This window comes from Tachysurus fulvidraco, chromosome 3 (assembly GCF_022655615.1).
Source record: "Tachysurus fulvidraco isolate hzauxx_2018 chromosome 3, HZAU_PFXX_2.0, whole genome shotgun sequence".
Classification (NCBI taxonomy): domain Eukaryota; kingdom Metazoa; phylum Chordata; class Actinopteri; order Siluriformes; family Bagridae; genus Tachysurus; species Tachysurus fulvidraco.
Genome location: NC_062520.1, coordinates 27271649 through 27291487, shown reverse-complemented (window position 1 = coordinate 27291487; position 19839 = coordinate 27271649). Strand labels below are relative to the sequence as shown.

Genomic DNA, 19839 nt, shown 5'->3' with positions numbered 1-19839 from the left:
TCGATTAAGTTGAGGTTGTGAGACAATCCTAAAGAAATCCAAGCTCTAGGCATTTTAGTGTTTGAGCACAAGTATGGCCTCATTCTCTCTGTTTGCCTTCATGGAGCTGTAGTGCTTCCTTAAACACAGCACAGAGAACAATCCATTGTTCGGATGGTTGAGGTCATTTGCTATCTTCCTGGCCTTGGTCCAGCACTGCTTGCTGTAGATTGACTGCAGGTCAGGGAGCTCAGTTGTGCTCAGCTGATCGCAGCACCCTCTGGAGAGCTCACCTCTCCTGCACGGTGCTTTTCCCAAATGATTCTTGTCAGGGTGCCATCGATGGTGAACATGTAAAAGGTCCTTAATTTAATGTCCTAAAAGCGTCTGAGATGATAAAGGTACTGCCGGGCCTCCTTCACCAGACTATGATTCAGGTATGATGTCCAGGCATATATCACATCTATGCTGCTTAAAATTCCAGCACCCCAATGTAAAATCCCATGTTCCCACTTCTTTCTAGAAACACTCTTATTCACTGAATTGTCATTTTAAAGCATCACAGGTGAATACAAATAATGATGATATATAAACTGTGTAAATGACCTGCCTACACAGAACAATTTGACAGTGGTTAGCCTACACACTGAATTAACCACAACACCACTGTTGCATGTATTGTACATATACAACACAGACTTAACTATTATTAGGGTAGAATTCAAAGATAGCTATACTTTTATTCTCCTCCCCAGTATGCAGCACTATATAAGTCATTATAGCAGGCTGTAATTGGGTCACACCCACATGCTGATTACAAACATGTTAGATTTATGCTGTACCAGAGAACTCACATGCGTTTAAGATTCACTTGTTGCACTTTAATCACAGTTGCAATGGATGTGAGTAAAAGCTTAACTGATTCATAAAAACAAAATACCAATAATTCTTCAGCAATTCTTGGCTCTTTACACATGCAAGTTGGTTCCTGTAGGTCATGTAACAGTAAAACACCTTCACTAGTAAAAACTTGTATATACTCAGAGATTTTCAAGTTTCAAGTAGATGTCCTTTAAAAGTTAAGGGTTTCTAAACCATTTTCTTCTAAGAATGTGAATATCACACAAGAAAGAGTATTGAATACTGGCATGGCTGTAATTCAGCATATATTTAGTCTAACCACAGGGTTATGAGTAAAATATTTCTTTTACAAAACACCTTTAAATACAAGAAATTTACAGAGTATGAGACACTTCAGACAATTCTTCTAACATTCAGTTGTTTATCTTAAAAAGTTTTCATATTTTAAGTGAAATATAAATATATGTATATTCTTGAAAAATTCCCACTGATTATATCGCTAATGGTTTCAAACTTGAAACTGCAATTATGTGGGAAACTCATACAAGGGGAGTGATAACCACAGTAAAATATCCCAGTGCATGTATACCAAATTCAATCAAATGCACCTCTTGTCCAATCATATGTGTTGTATAAAATGAAAATAATTTGGAGGTTGTGCAACAAGAAACGTTGACACCTTCACAACACCAGGGTCGATGGGGTGTGCAGAAATTCTTCCAGGCAGTAGACCATATCTGAAAACGTGTCAGTAGATTGATTCATTCTTTAAATTACCCCTAGGTGTGAATGTGGATCCTGAAGTACTGGCATTCCAATTAGGGTGTCATTGTCTTGTTCCCCAGCTCCATATCCACTGCAATTCCAACTGGGTATCAAAAGAGTGATGGAGAACATGGAGGTAAAAAATGTCTGTTACACCTGTGTGCAGTTACTGAAAACTATTTATACTCTATATTACAGGGAGAGCGAGAGTGAAAGAGAGGTTGGTTAATAAGAACCATGTAAGTTGAATGTGAACCATGTAATATTAAGAAATATTACGTGTGTAATTTGAACAATTCTTGTAATCATAATATTGGTTAAAAAAAAAAGAAGATTGTCATGACCTGAACCACCAGTTGTACAGCATGTAAAAATAAATTCATTGTAAAAGTTAATAATAATAATTAAAAAAAAATAATAACAATTACAAGTTTCAAGATATTGCTGATTACAGTTACTTGACCGGTAACTGGTTACATTTTTACTTGACTATAATATTTGAGTTAAATATTTGAGTCTTAATTGTTTAATATTGGTTGCAATAAGTGAGGTTTGATTATTAAACAATGAAAGTTATGAATGTGTATCTAAAAACTGAATAATGTAGTGTGAAGTTGTGAAGGTCTATAACAAGTTGCATTTCATGAATTGAAGTCAGGAATTTAGGAATAAAAGTTGGCATATGCTTTTCAGTGTCTTATTTATTTTGCATTGAAATTGTTCAAAAACAAAAAAGCTATATAAATAAAAAATTAGGTGTTTTATTAGGATGGTTGTAAGCTAGGGCAAGTAGGCTGGTACAACCCTTGGAATGCCTGAACTTCTCTTGAATTTTTATCTTATACATTTTTATATATATAGATTATATTTAACAGGAACCTAATAAGGACTGCAAGTGCTTTCTCTTTCTCTCTTTTCCTCTCTGTCTTTTCCTCTCTCTCTCTGTCTCTCTTTTCCTCTCTCTGTCTCTCTTTTACTCTCTCTCTCTTTCTCTCTTCCCCCCCCTCACACACACTCCTCTCTTTCTCTTTTCCTCTCTGTTTCTCCTTAACTCTCACTCTCTCTTTTCCTCTCTCTCTTTTCCTCTCTCTCTGTGTCTCTCTCTGTGTCTCTCTTTTCCTCTCTCTCTGTGTCTCTCTTTTCCTCTCTCTGTGTCTCTTTTCCTCTTTCTCTCTCTCTTTTCCTCTTTCTCTCTCTCACTCACACACACACACACACACACACACACACACACACACACACACACACACACACACACACACACATACATACACACACACACTCTCTATTGTATTCTTTACTAGTAAGATGTAATTGTAATTACTTATTCTGTAATTAATTCTGTCAATTATGTAATCTGTAATTCTGTGTTCATTCACTATCACTTCAACATTTTAAGGAAAAAATTGCTGTGTTTTTCAAATGTTTTTAGACACTTCTATTACAAATCTCAATTTCAGTTTCGATTTTGTCCAATAAAAAATATTTAAATACAAATTCATAACAGCATGATTCCAAATCTAGAAGGCAGGCATGTATATAACAAAGACTTACATAAAGGAAAAACATTTTGAACAATATGAGCAGCATATTATAGTTTAACGATTTCTTTCTTAGGGTGTGATGGATTTTGGTGTATTACAATTATAGACACTAAAGCATCCATATGATCAATTCCAGATCCAAATTTATTGAATTTATAACTACAGGAATCAGACGGAGGTAGACAGATAACTTTCAGTGATCTTACATGAAGGTCCTATTGATGTTTTCCTCATGTATTTGCTATTTTAAGTTCCAAATACAGGCCTTGAACAATAAAAGCAATTCAGTGTTTCAGAAATTTGAGACAAAATGCTGTACAAATGAAAAATGAACAAAAGAAACTGATTTGAACAGACGAGTACACATAATGGCCCTTATTCATTAAAGTTGCGTGAGGTTTAGATCTGCTCATAAAACATCAGCAAATTTCACGAGTGATAAAATTCATGTGTGGTCAGTATGTGTAAATAGAGAACAATATTTTAACAACCTAAAACAGTTGATTTGCAGTTAAATAATCAAATGCAATGACAATCAGTGACATTAAAATATATAGGACAAGAAGTGTGTTCAAGAGGCACCGTAAAGCTCTGTTCTGTCCAGGATATTAAAAAAAAAAACAGTCTGTTTACTGAGTTTATTAAAAAAACTTTGTATTAAGCCATAAACACATCAGGAACGACTTCTTAGTGTTAGATTAATCTTTTAGTGCTTATGAAGTAAAGATCTTTACTTAAAGACCTAAATGTTCTTTATTTGTTCAGGGGGAATACAAGCTGATCTCATTATTATATTTATTATTATTATTACTACTACTATTATAAATAAAGCTAATTAAATCTAACTTGAGCCTCACATGCCATATTAAGAAAGTAGAAAAATACTCTGCCATAAAGAATAAAAACACTCTGCTACTGTCAGCCATTGAGGTTGGAAAACAGTTTGGTTTTATACCTGAATTTGACCTTAAACTTATTTAACACTTTATTTAGAGCAACTTCAGACAAAAGCACCTCTAACTTGGCTTCATTGAATTCTTTCCTGCTTTTCTTAGACATCGCTCGTATCTTAACCTGAAAAATCATTTTCTTTTACTGGTTCACTGACACACTACCTCCCTAAACTGAGCTTTTCTGATGATAAAAAAAAAAAAAACATGACTCCTTGGAATGTAGTATGACAGTTTCATGAATCAGATGCAGATTTGTGCATATGACGATTTGTGCGCTCAAATCTGCAAACTGTTTCTATGCAACTTTGATGAATAAGTGCAATGTGTCATTACAGAACATTAGCCTGGGTTTTATAAACACTAAACTTGCTTCAGAGGGGGAAATGCATTATGCAACATTATAATTGAAAATTGTAAAATAAAAAATAAAACTACTTAAATATAAGCAATAGCTTAACATGGGTGATAAATTGCTTGCAAAGTGAAATAAACTCGGTGAAATATTTGAACCTGTACATTTCGCAAATGTCATTTTCATTAACTGACTAATTAATGACGGTCACTTCACATCTCACACGGTCAGAATACAATGAGAAATTTAGGATTGAGGAAATGAGACAACAAGCATGATCTACTACAGTCCTTTTGGCACTTTAACAGCCAGAAACCTTAACGGTGTAGAGGGATGTTAACTTTATACAAATCAGACCTCACCTTTTACATGTTGCATATAGTGCACCTGTAATTCTAGTTCTCCTGGTAACGTGCATCCACAGACCATGCAACGAAAAAGGTGATCTGCGGTAAAGGAAACTTGACCGATAAGTTTGTTTGGTTCACTTCGTTGCCCTACATGAGTTGAGGGCAAAGCCTGTGGTATTACTGGTCTCTCATTCACTATGCCTGGTGAAGAAAAGATGATGTTCTGAGTTGCTGGACCTGGAAGTTGACCGGCTATAGAATGGACTGGACGAGGACCTGGCAAAGCAAGAGGAGATGCCAAAGGGAGTGGTGAGGTAATAAAGGGAGATGCCTGATTTAAGAGGATTTGAGAGGCAGAAACTAGAGGCGCTTGCTTCTGTGGCCCCTGCTGTACTGGTCCATTTAACAGAGCTTGGGAAACAACTGGAGTGGTCTGGAAGCCCAACACTGTGCTTCCATTCCCATGAGGAAAAGGAGCTGCTCCAAACTGAACACTGACTGATCCTAATGGATTTGTTTGGGATTGTTGAAACTGCTGCTGTTGCTGAGGAAGCTTTAATTGTTCAGGTTGCATCTGCTGGACCGTCTGCTGTACAAGTTGAATTTGCTGTGGTGGTTGCAAGACCAACTGCAGTTGTTGATGTTGCTGTTGTGAAGATGGTGGCATTATATGGAGCTGTGGATGCTGAGCCCCTGTTTCATTCGTAGGCTTTTCTTGCGAGTTTCCACTCTTAGACATTTCAAGAGGAGTTATGATATTCAAAGGCTTACAATTGTTTTTAATAGTAGCACTGTCATCTACTGCATCTGCACTTTGCCTTGTTTGTGCAGGTATCGATGCACTGGCTAGAGTAGACGACTGGGGTAATTGTGGCTGCTCAGACTTATCAGATTCTGTGTTAACCTGCTGTGTGCCTGCTGGTGTTTTTAAGCTAAAAGTAATTATATTTTCTTTTCCTGATGAACCTAGACCAATGTTTGCATTTTGGGCTAAATCAGAGACTGGCCACTGAGATAATTGTTGGCCTTGAATATTTAACCCATGCTTTGGAGAATTCTGAGTGTTTGGCGCTGCTGAACACATCTTTGCATCCAATGTTAAAGAACCATCTGCAGTGCCTGGTGATGGAGAAGGTTGTTGTTGCGTCTTTGCTTCACTCATGGATGCGCCATCAGTACAGCCCCTAGTAGGGGATGATGTGCTAGTTGAAGCAGTGTCACAGTTAATTGGTGCTGTACAGTTCTCTGGAAGCTGTTTGGGAACTTGACATAATGCAATCTTTGGGGGAACATCTGGTTTTGGCAAAATGGGTTTGAGATGTGTTGCTGATTGCCACTGGTGCCTGAAATTATTCGATTGTCCTTCAGATAACCATTTAGAGTGCTGTTGAAGCTGTGAGTGAATCTGAATTTGCCACTGCTGTTGCAACTGAACAGGCATAAGCTGAGTTTGCTCATTCGTATCTGAATCAAAAACATTAGCCTCTTGCCCCAACAAGGTCGGAAAGGAACCCTGCAAAATCTGATCCGTAAGAGCTTGTTGCAGTGGCACTGCGCTGTCCACATTTCCTCCCATTCTTGGCCAACTTGAAACCCATCTACCACTTCTCCTGCCCCTTCCAACAGCACTTGTCCTCCCTCTTTGGGAACCAACGGTTGAAGGGTAGGACTGACTTATTCCTTGACGTTTACGTGCATGTATTTTTTGATGAACAAGGAGACTGCTGAGCCAGGGGAATGATTTGTGGCATTCTTGGCAACGATGAGGCCTCTCCCCTGTGTGGGTATTCAGATGGTCACGAAGTAGGTATGCTAAACCAAAACTCTTGTTGCAGATGTGACATTTGTGAGGTTTGTCTCCTGAATGACAAAGCATGTGACGCTGTAATTGACTCTCATCACTATATCCCTTGCGACACTGTGTGCAGCGAAAAGGTTTCTGCTGATGCAATCTCTGGTGAGTCTTCATGTTCTGAAGAAACGCAAAGTCCTTTCCACAGTCAGGGCACTTATATGGCTTCTTGCCGGAATGGATAATCAAATGCTGCTGTAAGTAACTGCTGAATCGGAATGACTTTTTACAAACATGGCACTGGTAACCTCTGTTGTGTATACGCATGTGAAGCTCTAAAACAGAACGATAACGAAAGCTTTTGCCACAGTCTCTGCATTTCAAAGGTTTCTTTTCTGTTTGCTCTCCCCATTCTGCATCTGCTGAAATGTTATCAGTGCTAGCTGAGCTTGCTACACTGAGAACCTCCCTCTTCAATGGAGTTGTTATAACCTGATGGGTTAATACATGTGACTGTAAAGTGGATTCATCCAAGAACTGGAGAGGACAATTAGGACAGGCATACACCTTGAGATTTTTTTTTCCGTTACTCAATTTTTCATATTCTGCCTCATGTGTCAATATATGGGCCCGTAGATCAGCTGCTTTGTAAAATATCTGAGGACACAGTGGACAGTTGCGCTGGTGTTCCATGTTTGTATTGGTGTTTTCTTTTCCTATAGATCCTAAACCTGTTCCATTGGACATTTCATTACTTTCTGTAATAGCTGCCTCAAAACCAGGACTTGCGAGTTTCTTGTGTTGGCGACAGTGAGCACGCATATTTTGTGCAAACGCAAATCTCTTTCCACATTCTGTGCACCGGTATGGCTTCTGGCCAGTGTGAAGGTATTGATGCTGTTGCAAAAGGCTGCTGTATTTGAAGTTTTTGCCACATATTGTGCACCGGTGTGGCCTTTCTTCTGTGTGCTTGCGGCGATGGTCCTCCATGAATGAGCGGTGCCTGAAAACCATACCACAATCAGGGCATTCGTAAGGTTTGAGGGCAGCATGGGACCGCTGATGTATGTGCAATGTCACAGCACACTGAAAGCCCTTATTGCACTCGAGGCACCTGTAAGGACACTCCAATGAATGGCTCTGCATATGAGCATTGATGGATACTCTGTACTGGAACTCTTTGCGGCACAGGGGGCAGCGGTAAGGCTTTTCCAGGCTCTGCTGACAGGCATGAAGCTTAAATCGGATCAGAGATGAAAAACAATCACCACAGTGGTCACATTCAAATATCTTTTCTTCCCTGAACTCCCGTACCTGAGACCGCTTATATGAGACCAGCGCTGAATCTGGCAAACCATTTTGTTTATGTTCGCTGCGATGCTTGATGAGGCTGCTGCGATGCTGAAAGGTGAGGCCACATTCTTTGCAGGTGAGAGAAGCCTGTTCATCTTGATGTATGTGGAAGTGGCGATGCAGGTCATATGTCTCTCGTCGAGTGAAGCTTTTGCCGCACTCGCGACAGTTCAGACGTTTTTTCCGCTGCTTATCCACGACATCAGCCTCATGGCACTCTTCATAGTCACCTGACCCCCTATCCTCTCGTTCTTCAGGTTCTTTTCTTTGCTCTTCACCTTTGGATTCTCCTTCTTCCTCTTCTGAAATTTCCTCTCTCCTTTCCTCCTCTCCCTCGTTAGAGTCACTTTCACATTCCATGTCTACACTCAGATCTGTCAGTTCTTCCTCCTCGTCTTGTGCTAGTGCATCTTCATGTCTTATGGTACCTCCAGTATCCCGAGTTCTATCCACTAAGCCGGGGTCTTCTGTTGTCTGGTCCTCTGGTGTCTCTTGACGTTCATGCCCTATGCAAAAATTAAATATTAGTTATTATTTAGTACTATATACAAATATTTCTTGTTCTTTTGTGAAGCATATATGTAGGTAAATACATGTCTCACCTACATGTGCAGACACCAAAAGTAAAATCAATAGCTAAATAGGTAGATGTGCATAGATGTGCATTTAACATTTATATTTGTCAACCAGACAGGCAACCATTGCAGTTTTTTTTTGTGATTTGGATCATCATCATGACCAAAGTATAAAATCTGAAAGTGTTTCTTTTCCCACACATTTACAGTCACCTCTAAATGCATTGGAATGTTAAAGGCAATTCTTATATTCTTTTTGCTGTACACGGAAGACATTTGGGTTTGAGGTGACCAGTATTTCAGCTTTTCCTTATATTTAATTATAGATGAGCTAAACAACTGGCAAATGGCACTTAGTGTTTGGTTGCACATACAAGGTTACAAGGTGGCAAGCTTCAATCCACTGACTTTGCCAAAACTTTGCGTTATTGTTTGTGATGCTTTTCCGGGCTTGTACCACTTTTTTCAGTTTATTGTTTGTTTTGGAAGGTTTAGGAGAGTTCTCATATCACTCTCCATATCGGGATCTAAAATGCAGTCTAAATTCTTCCAATTTCCCCTGACATAGTCAGCTGGCAGTGTGCTTTGGGTCATTGTCCTGCTGCATGATGAAGTCTCTCCAAATTACATTACAATTAATTCTGCTGCTAGCATTATTAAGATTACGTCATTAATAAAGATTAGCTAGTCCATACCAGTGACCAGTGAGTTCCTCTGGTTCTCTGTTGGTTTATAACTTTTTAAGGTGAAACCCAGGGCTCAAACCAACAGCAGACGCAAAGCTAATAAGGGGATTTTTACACCTGGTCACTTCATGCATTTTCTGTGATCCGATAGCTATCCAATGGTAAAAAGACCAGGTCTAAATGCCCTCCTAAACGTTTTTGAGACGGATATAAATCCGATCACTCGAACCACTTCAGGAGGAGGTCTGGGACGCATTTCAGATGAAACTGGACAAGTGTAAATAAATGTGGATGTTCAAGCCACATATGTCAGCGCTATACTCCTCCCAAACGGAAGTACGTCACTCGCAGGTGATCTTTCACCCAGGTGTCTCGTTGGGTATTAAAATGCGCTTAAAATTATTGCCCGAGTCAATAACTCCTGAGCTAAACGCTGTTGCTACACAAATAACACCTCTTTTCTATCGTAGTAATGTAGAGAGGCAGCTACAACCGCGCTTTGTGTAGTAACCGCGTTTAGCTCAGGAGTTATTGACTCGGGAAACTCCAATCTGTGAATATGCGTCAACTTCCTGCTCCTTCAGTTTTCTCCAGCGCAGGAAAGCTGATCCTATATTAACACGTCCTACTTCTTGCCTTATCGTAAGCCTTTCTTCGCTTTCTTTCTGTTTTTATCCTCCATGTCAATGTTAAAACCGCTTTCTGCTAATGTCACACATGCGCACTGAACACTCTCTCCACCGCATATTGACAAGACACGCCCCTTTCTGCTCATTGGCTACACATTTGTTCACTCTTTACAACTTTGGTGAGTAGAACAGCATTTCTAAACATAGAACACGCCAAAACTTGAAGTGGAGGGTCTACGACAATAGAAGACCACATCAGGTTCCACTCCTGTAAGCCAGGATGAAGAATGTAAGCCTTTCATGGGACTGAAAAAAAGAGCAGGTTATATATATATATATATATATATATATATATATATATATATATATATATATATATATATATATATATATATATATATATATATGTATATGTATATATTTTTTTTTCTAATCTTCAACAATCCAGTGTATATTTTTAGAAATCTGACACCAACAACCATAAGAAAGTTAAATTAACAGATCACATGTTTCCCCTATTCTGATGACTGATGTTATCATTACATGAAGCCTTTGACCTGTATATCTGCATGATTTTATGCATAGTGCTGGTGCCACAAGATTAGCTAAATGGACAACTGCATTAGCGTGTACGGTGTGGACAATAAAGTGGACACAGTGTGTATGTACTAATCAGCCATAAAGATAATATAATATCTCATTACAGTGGAACCCAATAAGGGGTGGGATATAGTAATCATCATTTACACAACCAGTTCTCAAAGATCCTGTGTTGGAAAAAATGGGAAAGTGTAAGGATCTAATGCCCCTTTTCCGCCGAGACAGTTTGAGTGCTGGTTCGGAGCCAGAGCCTAGTTTTTTCTTGGTTCTTAAGTAGCACCAAAACATTGCTGGTCTAGACTTAAGAACCACTTTCGTCAGGAGCTGTGGGCGGGGCTACTGTTAGCGACTTTGATAATGTACCTTAAGTATACTAATGTTACACTTTTACTTCATACACTTTTACTTTAACACAATATGATCAATTATCAATTCACATGATAATAGGTAGCTACATGCTAAGGCTAACTTTTTTTTCTGAGTTAATGATAAAATAATGTTATGTATTTTCTTGATTACAACCTCCGTTTATACAGATTACATTCGCCAAGTTTGGATGCTAATGTAGGTTCACAAAGCCATGAGCATTAACAGTAATGCAACATCCGCCATTGATGATGTTGTGTTTGCCGCCGCTGTGCTAACGTTGCTGGGAAACATGACACGTATACAGTGACGTCAGACTCGGCTCTGTGACGGCTTTCTAACCGATGGAAAGGCAAACCGGTTCTTAGAAGGCTCGCCAGTGGAACCAACTTTGAACCAGCACCAGCACCAGCTCTGAACCAGCACTCGGTTCTTTTTGGTGGAAAAGGGGCATATGTGACTTTTGACAAGGGCCAAATTGTGATGGCTAGAAGACTGGGTCAGAGCATCTCCAAAACAGCAGTTCCTGTGGGGTGTTCCTTGTATGTAATGGTTAGTACCCACTGTGTTCTAGGCACACAAGGCTCGCTGATGCATGCACAGAGTGCAGACTAGCCTGTTTGATCCCACAGAAGATCTACGGTAGCACTAATGTTTTGTGATGGCACCAGGATGAACTATAGGAAGAAGGTATACTGACAGAGGCAGTGTCTTACTCTGGGCAATGTTCCTGGCAATGGCATTCCCTAGAAGCCTCTTTCAGCAGGATAATGTTCCTTGTCACACTGCAAAAAATATTCAGAGCATTTCGAACATTGGTGGAATGTGCTGGAAATTCCAATCCATGGACAATCCACCTCACAACTTACAAGATTTAAAGGATCTGATGGTAAAATCTTACTTCCATATACCACAACACACCAAGTGCAGGCTGTGAAGGAGCACAGCATTGGTTGGACGCATTGAACAAAAACCCCCTTATTTTGATTTTGAACAAATTGGTGATTGCCTTTTATGAATGAACAAGGATCTGCTGACTCACTAATGTTCATTCAGTTCACCTAATGAAAAAGAGAGTAGAACAGTGCATTTGAAAAGCATTTAACACTAAGACAAGCCAAATGTTTTCTTTTTTCAAGCATAATCCACTATAGATATGTGTGTAAAAATGACCCATGATCATTTTTTAATTATTATAGCAATGAAATTACTCTATGCACATTTTTAATTATTATTAATTTTTTCAATTACATTCATATTCCCAATTGTGAGTACACTGTGAAAAAAAAATTCTTCACTGGCTAAAATGTCTTCACTAAACCTTCTCTTTGACCGGGCATGCTAATGTTAACAAACCTTAATTATTCTCTTGAAAACTAGTTCAAAAGTTTCATCACAAAGATGACTAATTAAATTTTACCACATCTAATTTGTCATGTTCCTCAAACTATTCCTGAACATTTTTTGCAGTGTGGCAGGGCTGCTTGATGATGGAAAAAATAACCTAATAATCACGTTTATTTTACACGATTACTCACTGACTTTGGAAATATCTTGCATTTACTGAATAATATAATATAATGTCAAACAATAGATAAAATACAAATAACAGATAAAAAATTAATTAGAAAGAAGCATAAAGTTTGCTCACATATGTGCAATAACAAACTGAAAATGTTCTAAACTGGTTTTCCAGTTATGAGTAAACAGATTTGTAGTGGTACCAAGCCGTGCAGACACTACCCTGTAGCAAATCTTGAACATAATATGCTTTCGATCCATGTCCGCTTCTTGGAATTCAAACTGTTCCCAAACGGAACTGCTTTTACCTTTTTTTGTGCCCTCTCTTTTTCTGCCATCTTCACTCGTGCTGATTTTTAAAGGCCACCAGAAACCACACACGTGTTCTAGGCCGAGGAAGAATCAGCTTCGGGAGGGGCGAAAGTGCGCATACACGTCACTCAGAACAGAACACAGGCCAAAACTTGCGAAAGGTCTCACTCTCTCTCTCTCTCTCTCTCTCTCAGGTTATGGTAGACTTATAAAGCACAAAGAAACTTAACTAACTTTGGGAGCTGAAATCAAAATAAAAAATACATTTGATTAATTGCACAGCCCTACAGCTATGTAGTAAAAGACCAGTTGTTTTGGAGATGCTCTGACCAGTTATCTAAGCATCATAATTTGCCCTTGTCAAAGAAATTCAGATCATTACACTTGTATCCATGCATCCCTGTATTACTAAGGCTTAAATGTAAATTTTAACTTTACTGAACTAGTACTATAATTGGGAAGTGATAATAACCAGCAGGTACCAGCTGATAACCCATAGAATAATTGCTACCTAACTACTCAGATAGCAAAAATAACTGTGCAGTCTGAATACCACAAAGAGGATCCAGGAGACAGTTAAACAGATTCGAGTTTCTCATTCACAAACAGACTTGCAAATAGTGTCAGATGTTGTTACCTGACATCTGCTTAGCTAAGTAGCTAGTCTCAGCAACAGAAGCTATGAGCTCGGAGTTGTTTTATGTACCACCATGGTCCAGAAGAAAAGACGTTTAATTTCCCTATGTACTGTGCCAGCTATATATGGTTGGAATAACAATAAAAGCCTCTTTACTATTGACTCGACTCTTATAGTGTTAACTGAGGCTTGAACAGGATATTGTATTCCCCTAAAATATTTTTAAATGCAGTACATAATAATAGGATATATTAAGGGATCATAATGATCCTAAAGATATACTGAAAGCAATAAACACATAAATAAATATTAAAGAATAATTCATTCATTCATTCAATTTCTACCGCTTAACCGAACTTCTCGGTCACGGGGAGCCTGTGCCTATCCCAGGCATCATCGGGCAAGAAGGCAGGATACACCCTGGACGGAGTGCCAACCCATCACAGGGCACACACACAAACTCATTCACATGCAATCACACACTTATTTTCCAGAGATTTTCCAGAGATGCCAATCAACCTTCCATGCATGTCATTGGACCGGGGGAGGAAACCTGAGTACCCGGAGGAAACCCCCGAGGCACGGGGAGAACATGCAAACTCCACCCACACAAGGCGGAGGCACGAATCGAACCCCCAACCCTGGAGGTGTGAGGCGAATGTGCTAACCACTAAGCCACCATGCCCCCCTATTAAGGAATAATTAAAATAAACAATAAAAAAAATGTATGTGGCCCAAGATGCATTTATTTATTTATATATTTATTTATATATATATTTATTTATTTAACTCGTCTCTTTCACTAGTTAATGAAGAATATAGAAACAGTAAAATGTCCTTATCATTCAACTAGCAATAACTTCACAATTATCTCAAAAGAGATTAGGAATTGATATTATTAATATTAATATTAATAATAATAATAAATACGGTCATGTATCTCAACCTCATGAACATCCGCAGCCTTTATTAGTGCTGTCCAAAGTGTCTATGGTGCTGAAAGAAAAAGTCAAGTCCAATTCTGATTGGACAAAAAGCGGCCCAACTGCAAGAAGCTAATTACATAATGCATAATAATAATAATAATAATAATAATAATAATAATAATAGTGAAGCAAGATTCAGCTACAGTATTACAATATACAATTATCTAACACGTGATGAATCTAACAGGCTGGGATCTACTCACCTGTGCCTTCTTTATCCGAGATGCTACATGTTCTTGAATCCAACTCTTCTTCAGACTCGGACCAAACAAGCCCGAGATCTTTTTCCTGGGAAACATCATCATCATCATCATCATCATCATCATCTTGTGCTTTAGGCACTAATGAGTCAGATTCAGAGCATAGATTTGATTCTCCATTTCGTGCACAGCTACTCAAAACGGATGAATTGTTCTTTGCATCTGTGGACTCCTTCGTTTCTTGTGCGTCTGCGTTAAATAAACTGTCTTGTGACTCCGGAGCTTCATCTGCCGCGCCCTCGCGTTCAATTGCTTTGCGTTCATCTCCTAAGAAATCACTGTTATTGCACTGGTTGTCCAGGCTTTCATCGGGTTCAGGCCTTAAAGCGGACATATTTTACTGAATGTTCCCCGTCTCCCTAACCCTTGACGTCATGGGCACTTTTTTTTTCCTCAGTAGGTATTATGGCTGTGCCCATGACCGCCCCCTGTTGTGCTGGAGGATATGGGAATTAGAGTGAAATAAGTACTTGAGAGTAAAATAAAATCTCTCAGTGTATGTTTGACCACAGTTATTCATGTTAATAAACTAAATATATTAGGGGGTACCATCGAAACCTTCTGCCAAAAGCTATGCAAAACGTGAACAATTCACCCAAATGACTTGCTGGGGAGTTTATGTTAGAAAAAAAAGGATAAAAATAACGCTTCCAGAAAAAAAATGCAACTTGGCGGTGTTAAGTAAGATGAAAAAAAAGGTTTGCATATAAATATATATATATTTTGGACTACTTTTTTTTTCTATACTTGGATGTTATGCACAGTAATGTGTACAAGTAAACTTTTCTAAGGTTGTCAGGGCTCTCAAGTTCTGAAGACAGGCAAGCGTGACACCCCCCACCCCCCGCCCAAAAAGAAAAAAACAACAAACAAACAAACAAACAAAAAACAATAATGGGGGAGTAAGGATCACTGACTACAACTGATCACTCAGTTTTGATAAGGATCACTGACTACAATTTTCTTAAGTATTTGTTTCATTTCCATTTATTAATTTGTGTGTGTGTGATAGAGAGAGATTATGACTGGTGTTGTGTATTGTAAGTGTAAGTGTATTGTTGTGTATTTGTATTTTTGTGTATTGTTGTGTATTTACCATCTGACAATCATCATGATTGTCAAGAATGTCAGTGAAGGCAGTTGCATTTCCATTTCCCACGAATGTCCCTGTGAAAATGTTAAGTCCATATTAATGGCATTTGTTTTGAATAGGATGATCATCAAGCATATATCTGTGTCTATTCATGAGTCCACATAATTTTTATTTATTCAGAATCTTACTAGGAGCATCTTAAGTATTTGCATTTAGTCTTAACTTCTCTCTGAAAGTTGTGTTTTCTTTCTGCAACTTCTTTCTGTGATATTTAATTTGTTCTTTATTTCAACTTCATGTCCTCTGCTTACCAAAGATCATGTGTCCTACATTCGTTGAGTATGTGCTTCAAAGATGTGTAAATATTCATATGAAATGATTTTTAGGTGCACAGCAGAGGTTAAAAGAACAATGAAGTCTTATGCTTAGCACACATACATATATCAATTAAATTACCATGGAAACAGAGATGAATTTTTCACTAGCTCTTCCTAACACTGTCTCGGTCTCTTCTTCCCTTTGGGTTCGTGACTCTTCCTGACTCCGAAGTCACCACTGAGGGAGTAAGATAGAGTCTGATGACCAATACCACAAAGATGAAGTTGGGTCCCTGACATGCTGCAGGTTACCCCAATTAAGCGGTGACATACCATATATCTGTGAGTCAGTTCATTAATGCCTTGCTCAAGGGTCAAGAACTTTAGTCACAATTTCTAATTTCGTTGTCATTATACTCTCTGTCTTTCTCTCATTATATACACACACAGTTCTGCTCCAAAGTGTGCATACATTGGGAGAGTTTGCAAGATGTGCACATTGTTTTAAAGGAAACATGAGTAAGAAAGCAAAACAAATGTATTTTATTTCTTATAGGACTCAAGTTAATATGTAAGGCATAACAGAATGGCACAATCATGGAAAAAAAAAACATAAAAAGGAAAATAATCCCTGTTCAAAAGTTTGCATAACTTTTAGTTCTTAACATTGTGTATTGCCCCCTGTAGTAGAAATGATGGAATGCAGTCTTTTGTAATAATTGTACATGAGGCAATTAAATCTCTCAGGTCGTAGAGCTGTCCATTCGTCTTAAGAAAATGCCTCCAGTTTAAAATGTTTTGGTTGTCTTGCACAAACTAAATGTTTGAGATCTTCCCAAAGTGGCTCAATGATCATGAGTTCAGGAGAATGTGATGGCTACCAGAAACTTCACCTTCCTCTTCTGTATAAATTGGATTGTCTACCTTGCCTTGTGCTTTGGTTTGTTGCCATCTTGGAACATCGGTGAGCGTCCCTTGCACAGCTTTCATGCTGCAGAATGCCAATTGTCTGCCAGTATATTCTGATAACATGCTGCAGTCATCTTGCCATCAAACAAAACAAAATAAAAGATGCACCACCATACTTTACAGTGGGTATGGTGTTTTTCACCATAGGCCTTGTTGACTCCTCTCCAAACATACTGTAGGTGTGAGGCCTGTCTAGGTGCTGCCTGGCATACTGAAGGTGGGCCTGTTTGTGGCATGGGCGCTGTAACATCTCTCTCCTGGCAAATCGACCATGCAGGTCATTTGTGTTCAAGTACCTCCTTCTTGTGCTCCTTGAAACACCACCGCCGCTTTTTTCCAGAGCAGCCTGTATTTCTCTGGAAGTTGTTTGTGGGTTTTTCTTTGTGTCCCGAACGATTCTTCTGGCACTAGCAAGGGGAATATTTCTGGTTCTACCTGACCACTTAGGATCAACAGAAACTCTTATTTTTCACCTTTTTATTAGAGTTTGAACAGCACTGACTGGCTTTTTTCCATTTATGAGATATCATTTTATATCATTTTCCTGCGTAATAAAGTTCAACTACCTTATTACGCAGGTCCATACGTCTTCCCCACGGTGCAGTATCCAACCAAATCAGTGCATCACCTCATGAACTGAGAAACTATTTATGCACAATCACTAATTACAATGAGTTACAGGTGTGGAAACTTCCCTTTAATAGCCATTCTGTGTGTCAACCTGTGTGTTTATAACGAGACTAAACATTCAAGAATATGTAAACTTTACATATCAGGGTTGTTTAGGTGATTCAGTTAGCATTAGCATTTAAAAAAAATGTGATAAATTAATTAAATGAGTCAAATGTGATAATTAATGACCTCATGTCATTGAACATCATTATTTATATATATATATATATATATATATATATATATATATATATATATACACACACACACACACACACACACACACACACACACACACACACACACACACACACACACACACACACACAGAGTACTAGTACACAGTTTTAGGCAGGTGTTTAAAAAATACTGTAAACAAAGAATGCTTTCAGAAATAGTGATTAGAGTGATTATTCCTGTCAATTTACAAACTGCAAAATGAGCAAACAAAAGAAAAATCTAAATCAAATCAATATTTGGTGTTACTACCTTTTGCCTTCAAACCAGAATGAAGTGATGGCACGGCCCCCACAGAGCTCTGATCTCGACATCATCGAGTGTGTCTGGGATTACATGAAGAGACAGAAGGATGTGAGAAAGCCGACATCCACAGAAGATCTGTGGTTAGATCTCCAAGATGTTTGCAACATCCTAACAGCCGAGTTCCTTCAAAAACTGTGTGCAAGTGTACCTAGAAGAATTGCTGCTGTTTTGAAGGCAAAGGGTGGTCACACCAAATATTGATTAGATTTAGATTTCTCTTTCGTTCATTCACTGCATTTTGTTCATTTATGAAAAGAAATGTTTAACACTTCCATTTTTGAAAGCATTCTTTGTTTACAGCATTTTTTCCACACCTGCCTAAAAGTTTTGCACAATACTGTATATATACTGTATACACATATATATGAAAAATCAGGCACTTAACAGTGTCCTTAATTAAATAGAAAAACACTCCCTTGGGCTAAGTAGCTGCTTTTCTATAGGATAATTTCACAGAGGCACATTAAATACAGTATTAAAATAACCCTTTGATTGTAAAAATTGTTCTAAGTCCAACATTGTCTATATCTATTAAATTACTCGGTGACAAGTTCGATATCATATTTGATAGTGATGTACATATTTAAAACATTTCAGCAGTTGAACCCTATAAATAAGTTACACACTGAAACATGTTTATGCCAGATGACTTGTAAGGTATTTAATATAGCTGATAACAGTGTCTTTTAATATATAGTTTCCTCTTAAACATTATTTCAATGTTTAAAATACAGTATATTGCTCTCAGGGACAATCGCTTTAATCCATGTTCATATCAAGACATGACTTGCTGGTAAAGTTCTTTCTTTTTTACACAATAGGGCTATAAATATACAAAATATATTCACCGATCTATTGAATCTACATTGCACTGCATGCAGAGAATATAGTAGAGCATGAAGTGGTTATTTATTTCATTTAAAATATTTCCTTTAAACCTAATGGTGCACTCTGTATAGAGCAGGTATCATTAATCATCATACAGTACAAATATCCTTCAACACCAGATATTCACATCTCTTCTTTGAAAAAGGCTACCTACTGGGTTTGCCCAAACACAACCGATAAAAGTCGTTTATCGTGTCAATTATTAAGTAAACACAATGTTGAACGAATAAAGGCAAGAAGTGCTGAATGATAATTAACTAATGTGCTACCTATGAATATGTTTAGAATATGTCAATGAACATGAAGGCATCGGGGTTATTCCATGTCAAATAACCTGCAGAAAAGAGGTTTGGGTATAAATCTCATAATCACATTATATAGGGATATAAAGTGTTATAATAGTTTAGTATAAACTGTTTTTCAGTGAAAATGTAACTCTGATGGAAAGAATCTTCAAGGGGCGCCATCTACTTATTTAAATTGAGCCGAAACAAAAAGCAATAAACCTTTCAAGAAAAAGTTATATGAAAGTCTGTTTCCCCCAAGATGTGTTATACCTGAATACACCAACATTAGCTATAAAGAGCCTTACAGAGGCAACACAAACCGCCAACAGTAGAAAGGGGGACAAAATCTGCAAGAAGACATTTAAAAAGTCTTAATCTCATCAGTCAATCATTTGACAGCATTGCAATGCAAAAAATAAATAAAAAAAAAGTCATGTACACAAGAGTTTTTCAGAAACTGCTAATTTCCTTGGATGTTTACACACAACAGTCTCTTCACACAGAATGGTGTGGGGGGGGGGGGAAGCATTGACTGAGCAACAGTTCTGA

At 38.1% G+C, this 19839-nt stretch overlaps 1 protein-coding gene across 1 annotated transcript; it reads right to left on the bottom strand.

Annotated features, from left to right (window-relative positions):
• Nucleotides 1–3275: 3275 nt before the first annotated feature.
• zgc:66448 (uncharacterized protein LOC327401 homolog) lies at nucleotides 3276–14911 on the bottom strand. Its single transcript, XM_027153762.2, has 2 exons — nucleotides 14465–14911; nucleotides 3276–8455 (listed from the first exon to the last, which is right to left on the bottom strand). Exons 1-2 carry the CDS (start codon nucleotides 14853–14855, stop codon nucleotides 4806–4808), a joined length of 4041 nt encoding a protein of 1346 aa, XP_027009563.2. The 5' UTR covers nucleotides 14856–14911; the 3' UTR covers nucleotides 3276–4805.
• Between the last annotated feature and the right edge of the window lie 4928 nt (nucleotides 14912–19839).